This window comes from Rhinatrema bivittatum, chromosome 16 (genome assembly GCF_901001135.1).
Source record: "Rhinatrema bivittatum chromosome 16, aRhiBiv1.1, whole genome shotgun sequence".
Classification (NCBI taxonomy): domain Eukaryota; kingdom Metazoa; phylum Chordata; class Amphibia; order Gymnophiona; family Rhinatrematidae; genus Rhinatrema; species Rhinatrema bivittatum.
In genome coordinates, this window is record NC_042630.1 from 42393718 (window position 1) to 42413110 (window position 19393).

The 19393-nt window shown below is 39.9% G+C and overlaps 1 protein-coding gene across 1 annotated transcript in view; it reads left to right on the forward strand.

Annotated features, from left to right (window-relative positions):
• The window catches only part of LOC115077527 (olfactory receptor 1020-like), a 28147-nt gene extending 10726 nt beyond the window's left edge, over positions 1-17421 (forward strand). The window contains exons 2-3 of the mRNA XM_029579820.1: positions 3432-3652; positions 16482-17421. Of these exons, the coding sequence (XP_029435680.1) occupies positions 3432-3652; positions 16482-17421 (1161 nt within the window). The remainder of the gene's footprint in view (positions 1-3431; positions 3653-16481) is intronic.
• Positions 17422-19393: the final 1972 nt, after the last annotated feature.

The following is a 19393-nucleotide window of genomic DNA, read 5'->3' on the forward strand; positions in this document are numbered from 1 at the left end:
ATTTGTATTCGTTAGGACCCAAATCCAATGCATCTGTTCTCGGGGGCCCCGATCCATTCATTGGTTTCATCCCAATCATTTAAATTTAATTAACTTCAAGTGATGGGCTAACTGGTAAAATTGGTAATTTCCTTCATGCACACATGTAATAAAATGTGCTCATCAGTTATTCATGACTTGAACATAGATATATCTATACCTTTTGCTTATTTTTTAAGAATTTTTGATCTGCAAATACAATATAAAGATATTTTTTGACCAATTTTGTGTTAATAAAATAAACTTTTCTGCATGCTAATTTTTGCACCAGGATAAGTGACACGTGTCAAACATAAATTTTCAAAAGAAAGTATTAATGTGTGTATGATGAAATGTCCCAGATTTTACAAAATAACCTTCTTAATCAACCCAGCATTGCAATGTTTCAGAAGGATCACTCCCTTCCTCATGGGCAAATGCAAACAGACTGATAAAGCATAACCTGGTAGGAGTGTGCATTCGTTTGCAACGTATTGGCAATCCGCAAAGTGTATGCCGTATTCGTTGTATTCGTGGGGGTCACGAAACATATGGCAAACCCCCACGAATACAACGTATCACTAACGAATAAACCCCGCTCTCCTGCCCCCCTCCCCAAGACTTGACAAAAGTCCCTGGTGGTCCAGCGGGGTCCTGGAGCAATCTCCTGCACTTGGGCTGTTGGCTGCCGGTATTCAAAATGGCACCGATAGCATCTGCCCTTACTATGTTACAGGGGCTACCGGTGCCATTGGTCGGCCCCTGTCACATGGTAGGAGCAATGGACGGCCGGCACCATCTTTGCAATTAATTAAATTTGAAGGTTTGGGGTGGATTGTTTTTTTTTTTTTTTTTTAATGTACCCTTTCTCACCTCCCAAAATACGATAAGAAAACCTCATGAAATTTCTTGGGTTTTCTTATTGTTTCGTTGCCACCCCGAAACACAATGAAATAGGAAATATCGTCTCTATTTCCTATTTCGTTGCAAACGAATGCACATCCCTAGTAAATATTAGAGATGTGGTTCGGTTTTTTCTGCCGGGTTGTTTTTTGACTCGGATACCTCGTGGTAAATTTCGGGTTTTCTCGTTTCGTTTTTTGAAAAACGGAACGAGGAAACCGGAAACCGGGCCAAAAAACGAAACGGCAAAGGAAAGCTTAAAAAAAACCCACCCCAAGCATTTAAAATCCGTTTTTTCATAAATACAAATTACCCCCCCATCCCGATCCTTCCCCAAGACTTACTAAGTACATCCCTAGTGGTCCAGCACGGTCCCCGGGTTCCATTTGCCCTCCGTGCCCGTGGTAATTCAAGCCGTGCTGTTTAAAATTGTGCCGAATAGCCTCTGAACTACCATGTCACAGGGGCTACCGGCGCCATTGGTCAGCCCCTGTCACATGGCCATCAGCGCCATCTTGTGCTCCTGTCATGTGACTGGAGCTGACCAATGGCGCCGAAAGCCTCTGTGACATAGTATGGGCAAAGGCTATCGGCGCCATTTTGATTACTGGCAGCCGACAATGAAATCGCTTTCGGACCCCCACTGGACCCCCAGGGATTATTGGCAAGCCTTGGGGGGGTCAAGAGCCCTCTCCTGACCCCCCCAAGGCTTGCCAATAATCCCTGGGGGTCCAGTGGGGGTCCGAAAGCGATTTCGTTGTCGGCTGCCAGTAATCAAAATGGCGCCGATAGCCTTTGCCCATACTATGTTACAGGGGCTACCGGCGCCATTGGTCAGCTCCAGTCACATGACAGGAGCACAAGATTGCGCTGATGGCCATGTGACAGGGGCTGACCAATGGCGCCGGTAGCCCCTGTGACATGGTAGTTCAGAGGCTATTCGGCACCATTTTAAACAGCACGGCTTGAATTACCACGGGCACGGAGGGCAAATGGAACCCGGGGACCGCGCTGGACCACCAGGGATGTACTTAGTAAGTCTTGGGGAGGGATCGGGATCGGGGGGGGGGGGGTGTTGTATTATAGTTTATTTAAATGTTTGGGGTGGTTTTTAATTAAAAAAAAAAAAGTGTCACTTTCCCCATGCAAACCCGAAAACGAAATTTTCGGGGAAAATTCTTTTCGGGTTTCGGGGTCTCCGAAACCACAAGGAATTAGGAAAGTTCGTTGTGGTTTTTCTAATTCTGGTGATAAACGAACCACATCTCTAGTAAATATGCGCAGATAACAGCCATACACGCATTCAGCTTGCAAGTTATAAAACTGTTACTGTTGCCCTCCCCTAATCTGGCCCTTTTTTTTTTCAAACAAAGTTATTCGCTCACCGATTCTTGTGTGTGTAAGAGCAGGCTTTATAAAATAGCACTAATGTGAATAAACATTATTAGCACGCACATCTGCTACTTTGTGCATTCACATCTATTTTAAAATTCACCTTTTAGATTTCAATAGTGAATAGTTTGTTCAATGTATTTTGGCAGAAGGGTTCAGGTGTTTTCTTCAGAAAAAAAATAGATGTGCATGAATTTGACCAAGGACTTTTTCCCACTCCTTCTTGTGCACTTTTCAGACAACAGGCCCATATTTCTTTATGTTCATGAAAAATATCGGTGGAGAATTTGTTGCTCCCCCTTCACAGAAAATTCATACCTTGGGGAAAAGATTAAATATTTGAAAAGTTATTGCAGGGGTAGATGGGGAGAGGGGATTGGCCCTGCGTTTAGCTTGCAACATACTTCTCTTTCCAACCAGTGTCTGAGTCTGTGACTGCCCAGATACATGCCGATATTATAAGTTGCATACACTTATACACGCATGTTCTAAAATACCCTGAGCATGCTCACATATATGCCCAATTATAAGTGACTGAGTGCCTAAACACGTAAAAGGCGATTTGATCACATAAATCAGGGTATTTTATATTGGGTGCGTGACCACGTGATTTCCACTTTCACCAATTTGTCCACCAGTTCACCCAGTTAAGAGCTAGGTCCTGCAAACCTCACTGGTTTGATAGTCTACACTCCTTCCAGTTACCCCAAACCCTGTAAGAAATGGATAATTTCTTTTATTTTTTTAAGTTACACCTCCTCCATAGCAGGTCAAGTTACATGGCTCATCAGTTGCCCTGAGGGAGTTGGTCTGCTGCATCTCCCGGGTTGACATCTGGTGAGAATACCACTCTGAGATGTCTGACACCTTCACCTTTGTCAGGGTGAGAGTGTGGTGTCCCAATCCCAAATTGACTGACAGCTGATGAGCTCTGATTTGGCTCCTGGAGGTTTCTGGTTATGGCCTCGAGGATGCAGTTAAAATTTACCCCCGAGCACCATAGCCTCATTGACCTCCAAGCTATCAAGATAGGTAGACATCCAGTTGAAGAACTGCTGCCTACTGGGCCCTGCACTCATAGTGTACATGTTAAGTAAATTATTTTTTCTGCACTTCAGCTCGACCTTGATTTGCAGCTGTCTTCCTGGCGGACTCCTCATAGAGCATCTCAGGCTGAAAAGTCTCTTCAAACAGCATCACTGGTGTACAAGATTAGCAGTGAGGTGGTTGAAGAAGACACTGCCACATCACTCCAGAAGCCAGTTGACCTCATCTGTGAAAGTAGAGTGGGTCTCTTGGAGAAAGTTCACAGCATACCTTTCCCTTCTCAGGAAGTTGAGTACCTGGACCCTCCGGAGCTCAACCCTACAGCTGTTTACATTTAGTGTGCCTATGCTAAAAACCATCCTTTATTGATGTTATTCTCAAGTCACTGGAGGAGCTTGAAACTGTTATAAAACTTATGGCTAGATATAAACTAATTTCTCAAGCCCAGTCTAGTGCCATTAGACTGGCACCATTCATGGATCATAATGCTGTGACCATGACAGTAGGGAGTCAGCAGAGTTATGAGCAACCTATTGGCACTTTAATAATGCCATACTGGAGGACCTAGGCTTCGTGATGTCAGTTCAGGAATTTTAGAATAATTGGCATGGCTTTAAGGCAGACGTCTTCTCATTGAGTCAGTGGTGGGACATGGAAAGTTCTGTCTCAAGAGTAAGCCAGAGGCGTGAGCAGGAGGCACGATGCTGGGATTGAACAGCTTGAGGGGGAAGTTCTCGATCTTTCGAGTTGCCAGTCTGTGTTCAGGGATCAAGACCTGTAGAAGAAGAAGAAGCACACCCTCTGGGACATAGCTGAGTATTTGAAATGGGGGACTTACATCAGGTCACACATTCAAATCATTTGGGAGATGATCATGGCTCATGCTTTTCTACAGGTTGGATAAGCGAATAGAGACCAAGAAGCAGATAGCATGCCTTCATCCTCAAGGCCCTTGACAAAAACAGTCAGGAGACCCACAGAGCTTGTCAGCAGCCCTGTGAGAGTTGGTATGCCACTTCTCCCTGTTTGATGTCTAGTAGAATCACAACCAGAAGATGTCTGACACCTTTTCCTTTGTCAGGGTGAGAGAGAGTTTGGAATCCTAATCCTGAATCAACTAGCTATGTATATCTAGCCACCCAATGTCACGAGCCCAGTCCAGTGCATTAGACTGTCACTTTTCATGGATAACAATGCTGTAAGTAGGATGGTAGGACCTAGTTTTAGGGACCACAGTTCTGGAATCTTGGGGTGACTGGAATGGCTAAGAAGTGGGCTTCTCCTCATTATAAGAATATAAGATTTGCCCTACAGGTCAGATCAAAAGTCCATCAAGTCCAGTATCCTGTTTCTAACAGTGGCCAATCAAGGTCAAAAGTATTTGGCAGGATCCAAGACATTGGACACATTTCATGCTGCTTATCCCTGGGATAAGCAGTGGATTTCCCTGAGTCCACCTCAATAATGGATTTTACTTCCAGAAACTTTTCTAGCCCTTTTTTAAACCCAGCTAAACTAACTGCTTTTAACACATATTCTGGCAATGAATTCCAGTTTAATTATGCATTGGATTTGATTATAAATATTACTATCCTTATCATAAGGCATGGGTTTAACAAAACAGACTACCCTTAAAAGAACCATGGGGGTAAGCTGCATGGCACAAGATATTATCATAAGAAGCTTGCTGGGCAGACTGAATGGACCTTTATTTTTTTTAATTCTTTATTTATAATTTTAACATATAATACAAGAATAACTTGCAATATAGAAATTACAGATAAATGCATTATCCAAAAAGAAAGAAAATAGGGAATACTTATAGAAGTAAATTATCCTCCTTTACATCCATCTGTATTTGAAGTAAACTTAGAGAAGCATCAAAATTTATGAGCATTTTTTTGAAAAACATAAAATAAGAAAAGTAGGTTCTTCCCCTTATCTACTCTATTCTAACATTCCTTCAATCTCCCAGAAGTGTTCTAAGATGTTCTGGCTCAGTGACTTGATAGTTTTGCCCATTTAATTTAATTTCACACTTATAAGGATACCGGAGAATAAATTAACCTCCCCTTTCAATTACTTTTGGCCTTAACTCAAGGAATTTCTTCCTCCTAGTCTGTGTAATTTTAACTAGATCCGGATATTTATTTATTTATTTATTTATTTATTTACTTTTATATACCGGTGTTCGATTTTACATATCACATCGGTTTACATTTAAACAAAATTTTCAGGAACTTATGCGTTACCTTTGTCAAATACATTAAACATTTAAATATGGGGATTGTTAACAAGGGATATAAAAGAACATGGGGAATGGCTAACACTACGGGATGCACGAAGGGATGCACAAAGGGGAGTGCCCCTTCAGCGCGCGACGCCTGGTGTTCTGGCGCCGTTTAATGTCCGTCACAGTCCTCAGTGACATCAGAGGGGGGGGGGGCGGGTCTCCCAATCAAGGATCACAACTGCCCCTCCCCTCTCAGTTCCAGATGGATTCTTTCACCTTTTTTTCTTTCTTTCTGTCTTTCTCATCACTGTTAGTTATTTCAGGGAGCCCGCTGGTGATGGTGTGTGGCATCCCTGTGCGTAGGCACCCGGTGTTCTGGCGCCGTTTAATGTCCGTCACAGTCCTCAGTGACATCAGAGGGGGGGGCGGGTCTCCCAATCAAGGATCACAACTGCCCCTCCCCTCTTAGTTCCAGATGGATTCTTTCACCTTTTTTTCTTTCTTTCTGTCTTTCTCATCACTGTTAGTTATTTATATATATATATATATTATCTATATATCCAAATTTTATTCCCATAAAAGGTTATTAACCTATTTCGGAAAAAAATATATTTTAAAATGATGTCTCTATAAGAAATAAATGCAAATGTTACTAGCATAGTACCTGTTTTTTCAACCACTATCTCATCTTGTGATTTTTCTAAAAAATCTGACAAATCTATTGAACATTCAACATTAATTCTATGATTTTCCCCTACCTTATTATCCTTCACAGTTTGAGCCTGTTCTTTCATCTTAACTGTATTACTTATATAAAATGCTCTAACAATTGTAGGCATACTTTGTTCTGGAATATTCAAGATTTTTATGACATACATTCTGAACAATTCTATAGGCATTGTTTTAAGAATAAAAGGAAAATTAATAATTCTCAAATTTAAAACACGTGAATAATTCTCATTTTCAATCTTCCTTTGTATTTCATCTTCTGCTTTGATTTGTTGAACTTGTATTTTTTCCACCTGCAATAGGCGCTGTTCAACCATATTAATTTGTTTTTGCTGAATAATCAAAGCTTCTGAATTATTTTTAACTTTCTATTTGTTTCATTTACTGCTTTAGTTAAGTTTTTAATAGAAGAGTCCAGTTTTGTCAAAACATTCCACAAAGTATCCATCGTTATAGATGTAGTCCTTACTATTATTTCTTGAATATTTTTTCCTTTTGTTTTTTTCATAGTCTCCTTAGGGGCACTTAAGGATGTCGCTAGGTTATTCCCTTCATCTTCTTGTACTATAATTGCTGGAGGCAAAGTTATTTTGTCCAATACTTCCTTTCCCTGTATTATTCCACTGATTTCTTCCAAATTTCCTAACTTGTCCTGGGAGTTTTCTGGAAGGCTAAGGGGTATAACCCCTTCCTTACCAGGAGGTAGTGGAATGCCAAGTGCTCCTGGACTCAAAGAGATATTATCAGCCAATAGGGACAGATCTTGCTCCATTTCTGCCCCTATAGCGACCCCCTCAACAGGCGTCATCTGCGGGGAGTTCATCCAATCAGTCACAGTCCTCTGTCCCTGCTCTGTAGTCGGGGTACTTACGGCTGGCTTTAACTTTGCCTTCCACTTTGTATGAGGCATTAGGGATGTGTATCGTGTGATCGATCGTCTTAACGATCGATTTTGGCTGAGGGGGGGAGGAATCTGATCGTCATGGTTTTTTTGGTTAAAAAATCGTTTTATCGGGGGAGGGCGGGTAAACCAGCACACCAAAACAACCCTAAAACCCACCCCGGCCATCCGTGCATGTGACAGGGGCTGACCAATGGTGCCGGTAGCCCCTGTGACATAGGTCAGAGGCTATCGGCGCCATTTTGAGCAAGGCAGGCACGCCGGGCATGGAGGGATAAATCAGTCGCGGGACCCCGCTGGACCACCAGGGATGTTGGTAAGTCTTGGAGGGATCGGGATGGTGGTGGTGGGGGGGGGGGGGTTGTATTTAATGTTTTATAGTACGTTTTAATGCTTGGGGTGGGGTTTTTTTTTAGCTTCGTTTTCCCGCGTTGTTTTTTGGGCCTGTTTTGGTTTTCCTCATTTAGTTTTTTAAAAACTAACCGAGGAAAACCAAACTTTACCACCGAAGTGTCCGACTCAAAAAACAGCCCAGTAGTAAAAAATGAAGCTCATCTCTAGCACTCACACCCTTAGCTGCCGGTATTCAAAATGGCACCGATAGCCTTTGACCTTCTATGTCACAGGGGCTACCAGTGCCATTGGTCAGCCCCTGTCACATGGTAGGAGCAATGGATGGCCAGCGCCATCTTGTGCTCCTACCATGTGACAGGGACTGACCAATGGCACCATTAGCCCCTGTGACAAAGTAAGGGCAAAGGCAATCGGCACCATTTTGATTACTGGCAGCTGACGGCCCGAGTGCAGGAGATCTGCTGGGGAGTCTGATGTATGCCTATTGAGAGCATAAGTCCATCTATTTTTATCATATACAGTACATACACAGACCTGTATATACATATCCATCTATCTATATTTTGGTGCACTGCAGTATCTATATTTTCAATGATCCATCTAATCCATCCAACCTAATCCATCCAACCTATCTTTCTCCAGCCCTCAGATTGTAGTAAATCCAGGTCAATCTTGCCTCTTTGCACCGGGGAAGAGTTAAGAAATTTGACTGCCTCACCAATGTTTGCTGCTTTGGCTCTGTGGAATTAGAATAGAAAAGACCCTCTGGGTGGGTTAGGATCTTCGTTACTAGGCCAGTACTGTAAAAAGTAATGCTGTGAAACAGAAAGCAGAGCTAAGCAATTTGTTTTTGCATTTGTCTAATGATCTGTTTAAGAAATGATTGATTAAGTAATAACTGTCTGAAGAATTATTTTAAGGCCGAACCTGGGATGAAATCATAAATGAAACGGCTAATGTTCCCCATTTCATAGGAGATAAACATGTTTTCCACTTGAAAGAGAGAAAAACACTACATGATGCTCCATCTAAGATCAAGGACAAAAGGACATCTTGTCCTTGGATCTTAAATGGTGGATAAGATTTAAAATGGAGAAAAGGAATGCATTATAGCTTACATCATACTAATTACTAATCATTATATATTTGGATGAAGGAATAAACCCAATCCATGATTGGCTCTATGAGGTGATGAAGCCATGAGAATATGATGCAAGGAAATGGGTAATCAAATTAAAATGTATTGATTGGCTATGTATGTGTGTATTGATAAATAAAAAGTATATAAAAAGCTGCCTATGTAGGATGGGGAGAGCAAAGTGAATTTTAGGTTTTACTGTTAGAGATATACATTTTGCAATAAAACTACATAAGAGAGGAAGTTTTGGTTTCATGTCAGATTTTCTTGGTCAAGTCACTCTGCCACTTTAAGAGTTTACTCCCGGAGACAAAATGGACCTGTGAATAGTTATATTCTGATTTCAGGATTTTTGGTAAAAAGAAATATGGGTCATTTTTCTCTATTTCTGCATTTTTCTATTTCTGCAGCTCTGCTGCAGAATACTCATTGTGAAGATAGCGACATGGAGAATCTCATTACATGAAATGGTGTGTTCCACATCCTTCATGGCTTCGTTGGCTACTCTATGAATTTTAATTATGGCAACCCGTTACCCTGAGCAGCTTGGTGGTAGAGTTCGTGGCAAGGCTCACATAATTCTGCAACAATTACAGTGTATATTTGCATAAAGTAATATATTTATTTATTTTATTTAAAAACATTTATTGCCGGCTCCTCCTTAGTATGGGGAGTACAATAAAATATTCACAAAAATAAAACAAAATAAATAATTTTAAGGTGAATTTTAAAAGCCCAGCACGTGCCGAAAATAGGAGCTATGTGCCCAAACTGTGCTGGGGCATGCTGAGCGGATTTTAAAAGCTGCCTGGATATGTGTGTATTTGTCACTGCACGCACACATGAAAAGTTCCAAAAAAGGGACATGGGTATGAGCGTAGTCTAGGTAGTGCATGGGCATTAACTTGAATTTACCTCATAAATACTTATGCATACAGGTACATGCTGGGATCCTCTGATTGTAACTTTCCTTCTAATATAGATGCCATATAAGTTAAAAGTTAATGAAAACCAGGCATATCTGTGGGGTTTTAAGGATTGGTACTAACTGGGTGGAATGAAGGGTGGAGGGGGTGGAGAATGAACTGTTAAAACTGAGGATGGTGTAGGTGCTTTCCCCTTTTAAAATCCACAGATTTCAGAGGTAGAAGTGAGATTGCGTCCACATGTGTGACCAGCCAGGCTATTTTAACATGCACACCTATGCATGTATATGTTATAGAATGGCCATGCCCCTGGACACGAGCCGGTGTATGCATACAAATGTGCGACCATGCACTGATTTGAAAGTTACTGTCCCTGTTTATACCCAAGGCAACGGAGCGTAAAGTGACTTACCCAAGATCACAAGGAGAGGCAGTGGGATTTGAGCCCTCGTTTTCCTGGTTTGTAGACCGCTACTCTAACAATAAGGCACAAGATTATATTGAAAATAGGAGCTGGGTGGGCCCATAAATGCAAAACATACAATGAATAATAAACACAATTTTGTTTAGAAATATAACATGACCTGACTGCACATTCCTAATGTGTACATGAAGAGAAGTGAGTGGCAAAGCTAAAAGAGAGGCCAACTCCTCTCTCCCCACTTGGGCCTTGCAATAATCCTGTGAAAAGGCAGCTCAGTTAAACATGTTCCCAAGGGGAGAATTCTCTGTGACAACTCAAAGGGTAAAACAATTCCATGAACATAAAGTCATGCACTCCTATCATCTGAAGAGTTGGAGAAAAGTCTTTGGGGGACATTCATGCATATATTTTATTATGTGTGTGTGTGTGGGGGGGGGGGGGGGGGGGGGGGGGGGGGATGCACCCTTGAGCCAAAATAGATTGAACAAAATATTCATTGTCCAAACATACATTTTGTATCCTGACTTCTTGTCATGAGCCTTTCCAACTCAAGCTCTCTCAGATTTAGTCTTTCATGCTAATGCTCCCTACAACATTTTGCAATCACCTGTACTGCTGGACACATACATGGCACATGGTAATCTGTGACTCCTATTGCTTAATAAAAATAATAAAAACTGGTGTAACTGATATCTCCTCTATTTCTTTAATTTATTTGGAAAGCATCTGCAGGACCAGATCCCAGGCCATCCTGGTGTTAACACAAACTAATTATTTATCTTTAACCACTGTATTCCCTGTTGTCAGAAACACTTTAATAGAAAGAACCCAAACATAATTTATGTGGGTAATGATAGAATAATTATATCCACCAGGCACAGAGCTTCTAGCAAACTTTTGATATTCTCCAGTGGTTAAAACCATCCTGTTTGGTCTCTCTGGGCCTGCCAGCCTGCTACAAATAAAAGCCTATATAAAAATGGAATGAGGGAGACATTCATCGATTCAGTTCTTCTAAAAAATAGCGGGAGATTCTCAGCCTCTGGCTGAAACCATGGACTGAAAGAGACTGGAGTGGCAGAGGTAAAGCTGTGGCAAAGGATTCACTCTTCACTTCTCACATGTTCCTAACCTGCACAGTAAATCATTCGTCTGCCTGGTTTATGAAGCCAAATATTGAATTATCAAATTTTTCTTCAAGAATGAAATCCTGAAGAGTTTGAAACCTCATTCACCGTAAGTAGCACAGTGACTCATTTTTATTCTTTTCTTTCCTAAAAAATTACCAAGGTAAGGAACTATTCAATGGTACCAAAACAAAATGCCAAAATACTGTAAAATGATCAACCTTACTTCTATCAAGAACATAAGAACGTAAGAAATTTCCATACTGGGTCAGCATCCTGTTTCCAACAATGGTAATCCAGGTGACAAGTACCAAACATTAAAGAGATCCCATGCTACTAAAGCCGGTAATAAATATTGGCTGTTTCCTAAATCATCTTGACTAACAGCAGCTGATGGACTCCTTCTCTAGGAAATTATCCAAGCCTTTTTTCAACCCAGCTCCACTAAATGCCTTAATCACATCCTCTGGCAATGAATTCCAAAGCTCGGTGCTGAGTGAAAAACAATTTTGTTCGATTTTGTTTTTAATATCCTAATTGCTAACCTCATGGATTGCCCCCTAGTATTTGTATTATCTGAAAGTATAAACAACTGATTCACATTTATCCATTCTAGTCCTCTCATGATTTTATAGACCTCTAACATATCACCCATCATCCTTCTCTTCTCCAAGCTGAACAGCTGTAACCTCTTTAGCCTTTTCTCATAGGGCATCCGTTCCATCCCCTTTTTTATTTGTGTCGCCTTTCTCTGTTACTTCTCTAGTGCAGCTATATCTTTTTTGATATGCAGTGACCAGAACTGCGTACAGTATTCAAGCTGTGGTCTCACCATGAAGTGATAGTGTTATTATGACATTCTATGTTTTATTAACCATTCCCTTTCAATTAATTCCTAATATTCTACTTTTTTGACCATCACAGCACACTGAGCCAACAATTTAATATATTCTCCTTTATGATGCCTAGATCTTTTTTCTGGGTGGTAACTCCTAGCATGAATCTAACATCATGCAACTATAGCATGAGTTATTTTTCCCTTAATACATCACCTTGCACTTTTCCACATTAAATTTCTTCTGCCATTTGGATGCCCAATCTTCCAGCTTGCAAGGTCCTCCTGCAATTTAATACTATCTTCTTGTTATTTAACTACTCTGAATAATTTTGTACCTTCTGTAAATTTCATCACCTCATTTGTCATTTCCTTTTCCAGATCATTTATAAATATATTATAAAGCTTCGGTCCAAGTACAGATCCCTGAGGCACTCCACTGTTTACCTCAATTCACTGAAAAAATTGACCATTTAATCCTGTTCTCTGTTTCCTGGTCTTTTAACCAGTTTGTAATCCACAAAAGGACATTATCTCTTTTCCCTTGACTTCTTAGAAACCACTTATGGAGGACTTTGTCAAACACTGAAAATCTGAAAAATCCAAGTACCCTACATCTACTGGTTCACCTTTATCCACATGTTTATTAATTTCCCCTTCTAAAAAAATGAGGCAGATTTGTGAAAAAAGATGTCCTGTTTGTGTCCCATTAAACCATGTCTATCTAAATATTCTGTGATTTTATTCTTTATAACAGTTTCCATGATTTTTCCCGGCACCGAAGTCAAGCTCACTGATCTATAGTTTCCCTATCTCCCCTGGAGCCCTTTTTAAATATTAGGGTTACATTGGTCACCTTCTAGGTTTTCAGGTACAATCAACAATTTCAATGATAGGTTACAAATTACTTGTAATAGGACTGAAATTTCATGTATGAGTTATCTCAGAACCTTGGGGTGTATGCCATCTAGAACGGGCAAATGGTATACAAATTGGTAGGGGTATCAAGTTAAGTCAATAGGGTGATGATGGGGGTGGATGATGGATGGGACCAGTTGGTGTCTGCTTGAGGGTGGCGCATGGCGTCGGGGCTTGCTGGCACCTTCGTGGGCTATTGATCGGGGTGCTGTTTTTTGGGTTCCACATTTTTGGTTATTTGATTATGTGTTGTGGTTAACCGCTGACTCCCTTGTGTGAGTAGGATTTCAGTTACCCCAATATTGATTGGGTGAATGTATTATCAGCTCATAGAAGGGAGGTAAAAGTTTTAGATGCGTAAATGACTGTTTCATGGTGCAGCTTGCCCTGGAATCAACAAGAGGGGGACTTAATTTAGATCTTCTTAGTGTTTGGGTAATTGTCAGGTTCTTCTGGCCTGGTTTGGCCTCTGTTGGAAACAGGATGCTGGGCTTGATGGACCCTTGTTCTGACCCAGCATGGCAATTTCTTATGTTCTTATGTTCTTATGTTCTTATTGTGCAATTATTACCTCAGAGATCCCCTTAGACCCCCAAATACAATAACCTCTGGAGTAGATAATCAGTGACCAAATCAAATGGGAAAGTCATCTTTAACCTCTCATCTATCTACAAAACTTTCTTTACTTTATAGTTTCTAGATGTGGAGTTCAGCATTCCCCTCAATAAGGGGGAAAGCGTAGATCATAGCATTTTAACAAAAAAAGAAAGAAGAAAAACAATAAAATCAGATATAAAAAGTGTTGTAAATCTACAGGGCCAGCAGTTTCCCTCTTTAGAGGATGCATTTGGCAATTGAAATGAAAGGATTTAACTGTATTCTAATTTTTATAAAACACTGTATTTACAGAAAGATGTCTCCTCACCATTGCTCTGCTGCTTCCACATTTATAAATGTAAGAAAACCATAGGTGGTGCTGTACTATTCAGAACCCCAAAGCAGTCATCAGCTGACAGAAAAGCAGACAAACTATGGAGAGCACGCACAAAGGGAGGATACTCTCTACTTTTGAATCACTACACATAAAAATTATTCCCTCATTTATTTTTTAGATTTTGCAACACATCTCAAAGCTCAGATAAGTTTGCTTAGTGCATTGCTTCGTGGAAGCACGGGATTTCAAATTTTATCCAGGATTTTTAACCTTCTTTAAACAACCCATGGAGTTTCAGTGACAGCTGGATTCCCCATAAGATAAATCTAACCCTGTCTTAGATCCTTTGCTTTGTATTTTTCAGCATAGCCATGAGCTCATTCATCTGCTGCTGTATATTAGTATGATGCCTACACGGGGTTCTGATGAAGATCTATTTGTCAGCTGTCCATGTTGTATTCCTTCCTTTATATGTAACAATTTGAGGACTACATGAGTTTCTGGTAAAGAAATATTCTCCAGCTTCAAATGCTGAAATTTCTGTTTTAAGTGTACCATGGAGACAACTGCATTGGGCTTATGCTGAAGAGCTATTCTACAGCTGTCCATGCTGTCCTGGGGTGATTTTCAAACAAGGTGGGCAGTTTGCTGAAACATTGGTCCTTCATCAAGTGCTCTGATGCAAGTTTCACCAAAATCCATATCCACAACTTTAATTGTATCTGTGCTTAAAAGCTCTTGATAGAAACCAATTAGGACTGGCCACCTGATAGCTACTTTTGCTTAATCTCTATTTATATCTGTATGTACAACTCTTTCATGATGATTTCTAGAATTTTCCCATGTAAATTCCTGTATTTTTCATGGAACATTCAGCATTTTCTTATGTAATGAGGATGGAAGGTGCAGAAGCTCAGCAGGAGAAAAGAATCTGATTTGATTGATTTGCATGTTATTACTATTGTATCACAGCCATAAACAAGAGTCCATAATTAGGGTTAAAACTATAAAAGAGACAGTATAGAACACCTTAATGGTCTAAAGGGATTCTATGTCACATAAAATGTTATAATTTAATATTGTAGGGAAATGTATCACTTAAAACTGAATTTTGACAGAAAGATGCTGCCATAAACATAGCTTCTGGGTCAGGAAATGATATAAGATGTGAGGATAGCGCTGTTCTGAATGATCTTGGTAAAGCCTTCTTGGAGGCAAATTTTAAAAAATGTTATACAAGTAAACAGGACAGAGATTAAGCACTTAGAAAGTGTGTTTCAAAGTTTCTCATCTTTCTCTGTGAGGAAATGTTATGTTTGCTGAGAAAAATGTGCATTTGTTTACCAGCAGCAAAAAAGAACAAGGTCAGAAGGGGGGGATAGTAAACTACACGCAGAGATCTCTTTTGCAAATCTCTATGCCTACTTTATCGCTGCGTACTTTGTAGAAACAGTTGTACAGAACCCACGTGGCAAAACTTTCTCTAGGGAAATAAGGGGCATTTTTCACATATTTATTTATTTATTTGCATTTATATGCTGCAATAATCCAATGATATTGGTGATTTATAGCTAAAATCATACATAATTATAATTAAAAGAATACTCAGAAAACCTTATGCAGGGAGACCTAAAACTAATAGAATAAAATACTTTTTATTGCACGTAGTCATTAGATTGAATTGGATTAGTAGCTAGGTCCCAAACACTTCCCAAACAATTTAGTTCCTTTCTGAAAGATAATAAACCTTGCTTTTTTCTTAAGTCCTCAGGCAAAGCATTCCCATAGAATGGGTCCAACTATTGCAATAATTAGAGATGAGCATTGGGGGGTTTTTTCGGTTTGGGCTTCATTTTCGAGCCTCCACGGGAAATTTTGTTTTTCCCACGGTTTGGGTTCTTTTTTTTTTTTTTTTGTGGGCTCCCGATTTTCATCTTAGCGTGCCCTGACGGGAGTTAGTGCATGCTAACTCCCGTTAGAGTGAGCTAACGTAGTTAGTGTGCACTAACTTTAAAATGTTAGTGCATGCTAACACGAACTATGTGTTTTCGTCGTCCCTGAACCATGCCAAATTAGTCGATTTTGTTGAAATCATCTAATTTGGGAAAAGCAAATGCACATCTCTAGCAATAATTGATTCTTGATGCTCTGCAAGATTCACTGCCTTTGTTGATAGCACGTATAAAAGACTGCAACCAGCAGATGTCAAACTTCAACTTGGTCTGCAGACTCTCGGAGATGTGTTAAGACAGTAAGGAATATCATCAATCATTTAAGACTTTGCATAAAATTATCGCTTGCAGGCCCATAAGTACAAAGTTCCAGGAAGGACCACACAGAGTGTGAAATTTACCATACTTCACATCCATGTAGAACAGTTCTGATCCTGATTCTTCTATAGAAATGTTACCATTTTTCCTTGCTATAATTTATCAATAATAAATGTTTGTTCTTTCCAGAAAAGGAATAAAAATATTAAAAACAGAATATCAGGAAACAGTCTTTAACAGAATATCAGGAAACAGTCTTTGGAATAAACTATTAATTGAATTAGCAAAAAAACTTCCCTTTCTTGTGCTTTATCTGTTCTTTCTCCTTTCAGGTTACATTTTGGACTGATGCGGGAAGTAAACCAGACAAAAATAAAAGAATTTATTCTCCATACTCTCTCCATCAATGGGGATGCACACGCTGTTCTATTTACGCTGTTCTTACTGATCTACACTCTTACTTTAGTTGGGAACGTAATGATCATCATGTTGGTTTGGTTCAACACGTCTCTTCACAAGCCCATGTACATCTTCCTGGGCAACTTGTCTTTTGCTGAAATATGGTATACAACTAGCATTATTCCGAAAATGCTGTCTGGCTTTCTGTCTCAAAATAACTGTATTTCCTTTGCTGGCTGCTTCTTGCAGTATTATTTTTTCTTCTCCTTGGGTTCAACTGAGTGTTTCCTTATCACCGTCATGGGTTATGATCGATATCTCGCCATCTGCCACCCCCTCCGCTACCATGTGTTAATGAGCAGCAGGGTATGCTTCTGCCTTGCTGCATCCTGCTGGATCAATGGGTTCCTCTTGAATTTGGTGCCTATAAATGTAATAGTGCAGTTACCCTTCTGTGGGGATAATAAAATTGATCACTTCCTGTGTGATTCAGGACCTCTATTAGAACTTTCTTGCTTAAGGGACTTTGTGACTGAAGTAACCATCTCTATAATCCCTGCAGTAGGGCTCCTCATTACCTTCTCCTTGATCTGCATCTCTTACATTTTCATTATTCAGACCATAATAAGAATCCCTTCTTCACCTGGGCGTTATAAAGCCTTTTCCACCTGTGCCTCCCATCTCACTGTGGTGATCATGTACTTTGGAGTTGCTATGTATATGTACATCAGGCCCTCAGGGAAGCATCCATTGAATGTGGATAAGGCAGTGGCTGTACTCTATACTTCTGTGACTCCTTTGCTGAATCCAGTAATCTACAGCTTACGGAATAAAGAGTTTATAGAGGCAGTGAAAAAAGTCTTGAAACTTTAATTTCAAAGAGGTCACGGCTATTTAGACGAATACGTGGGACTTATCTGGCTAAGTAGCAGCTCGCTGAATATGTGCCTATGTTCAATGGCACCACTTAGCTGCATAAATCACTTACCTCTATTAGGGCTTGATTCACTAAGCTTTTTTCTGATAGACACAGAATGGAAGAAAAGCATTCATGAATCGGGCCCTTACATTTTAACCACATAAGTTGTAGGTGGGCATTGGGCAGAGTGACTAAGATGCATAACTTATGTGGCTAAGTATTGATATTTGTTCTTAGTTGCATAAATTAGCCAGCTAAGTTAGACCTGTCATAGAATAGGTAAACTTATGCGAATAAATATGAATATAAATGTGTATATTCAGCAACATAACCATGCCACTTAATATACCGTTACTTAAATGGCCAACTTTGAATATTCACCTCCCAGAATATAAGGATTTTCTAGTTCACTGTCTACAATTTGATTGTGTCTATAGAGGACCTATTTTTCTTTTCATGCTCCCAACTTCATGTCTTCCTATAGCATCTTCCTATTCAAGAACTTTAATTGCATCTTTCCATCCTCCCATTTTAACATCTTTAGTAGCTCTTATTTCTATCAATATTTATAACTTTATTTCCTTAGCTTTCTCTTCTCATAAATTGCATGCGGTATAATTACTATTTTTTGTCGTGAAGGATTTAAGTTTCTCTCTAGACAGCTGAAATATAAACTTTACTGTTTTTTTGAATTCACTTCCTTTTTTGTTCTTCTGTATGAGAGTAATTGTACTACTCCCTGTATAGCAGTAAAGTCTGCGTGTAAATTGCCCACCTTACATTGTGCAAGGAGACATTACAGAGGATTAAAAAAAAAAAATGAACATGTGCATAAGTCCATTTTGAAAATCATTAATTCATTGGCCGGTTATGCACAGAGTTGTCCATGCACAATGTTACGTCTGCTCCAAGCAGCCTAAATTATGGACATTCTTTTCTGCTCACTCTGCACATTAACACTACAAACCTTAATCATGGACCCCTGCTGTCCTGGTAGAGCTGGTGGCAAGGCTCACAAACCTCTGCAGCATTTGAAGGTTATATTTGCATTCTTTATATACAGTTTGAATTGTTTAAAGTGCTGAAATATTTTCCATTAAAACATTAAATTGTTTTTAAACCTTTCCTGTGTGTGTGCCTGATTCAATTCTATTCTTATCTATTCATTATTTTCTTCCCCATTTCAGCCTCCCCAATTTTATATTTCTTTTTCTTCCCTGTTCTTTTCTGCTGTCTGCTTCTTTGTTGCCTATCCTATCATACCCTTTCCCGTCCAACAACCTCTCTCTCCCTCCTAGTGTTGCTTCTTCTCTCAACCTTCAACTTCTACTATCTTCTCTTATTTGTCCTCACCGCTTCATCCTCTTCTTCCCCAGGATCTAAGTGCTTTCTCCCCAATCCGCAGCCTGATTCCTCTATATCTTCTCTCCATCACCCCAGCTTCCACCTTCTAATCTATCACCATTTCTATCTTCCAGTTCTACTTCCTTCTGCTATTTCTCCTATACTTAGCCTTGTCCCTTCCCCAGCCTGAGAGCACAGTACTGGGAGTGGCCATGCTGACCCAGTGAAGGAAGAGTGGCAGTAGCTGCTGAGACAGACACCAAACATACCCAATGGAGGTAAAGATGCAAAAGTCATCTTGCTGATTCAGAATTGGCACTAGCAGCCAGGCTGATTCAGCCAAAAAAATGAAAAGGTGTAGCAGCCATGCCAGCATAGTCAGGGAAGAGAAGTGCTTGCTGACTTAAAAGTTTAAGTTTCAAAATATTACTTGCACAAAAATTAGCACAAACAATTGTAAGTAGCCTCTCTTCACATATTTCATATTTTATAAAAGTAAAAAAGTGCATGTTGTTTTACTTTTGCATGTACATATATGCGGGTAAAAAAGAGGCTGCCAAGGTGTGTTTCCGAGGAGGTCTG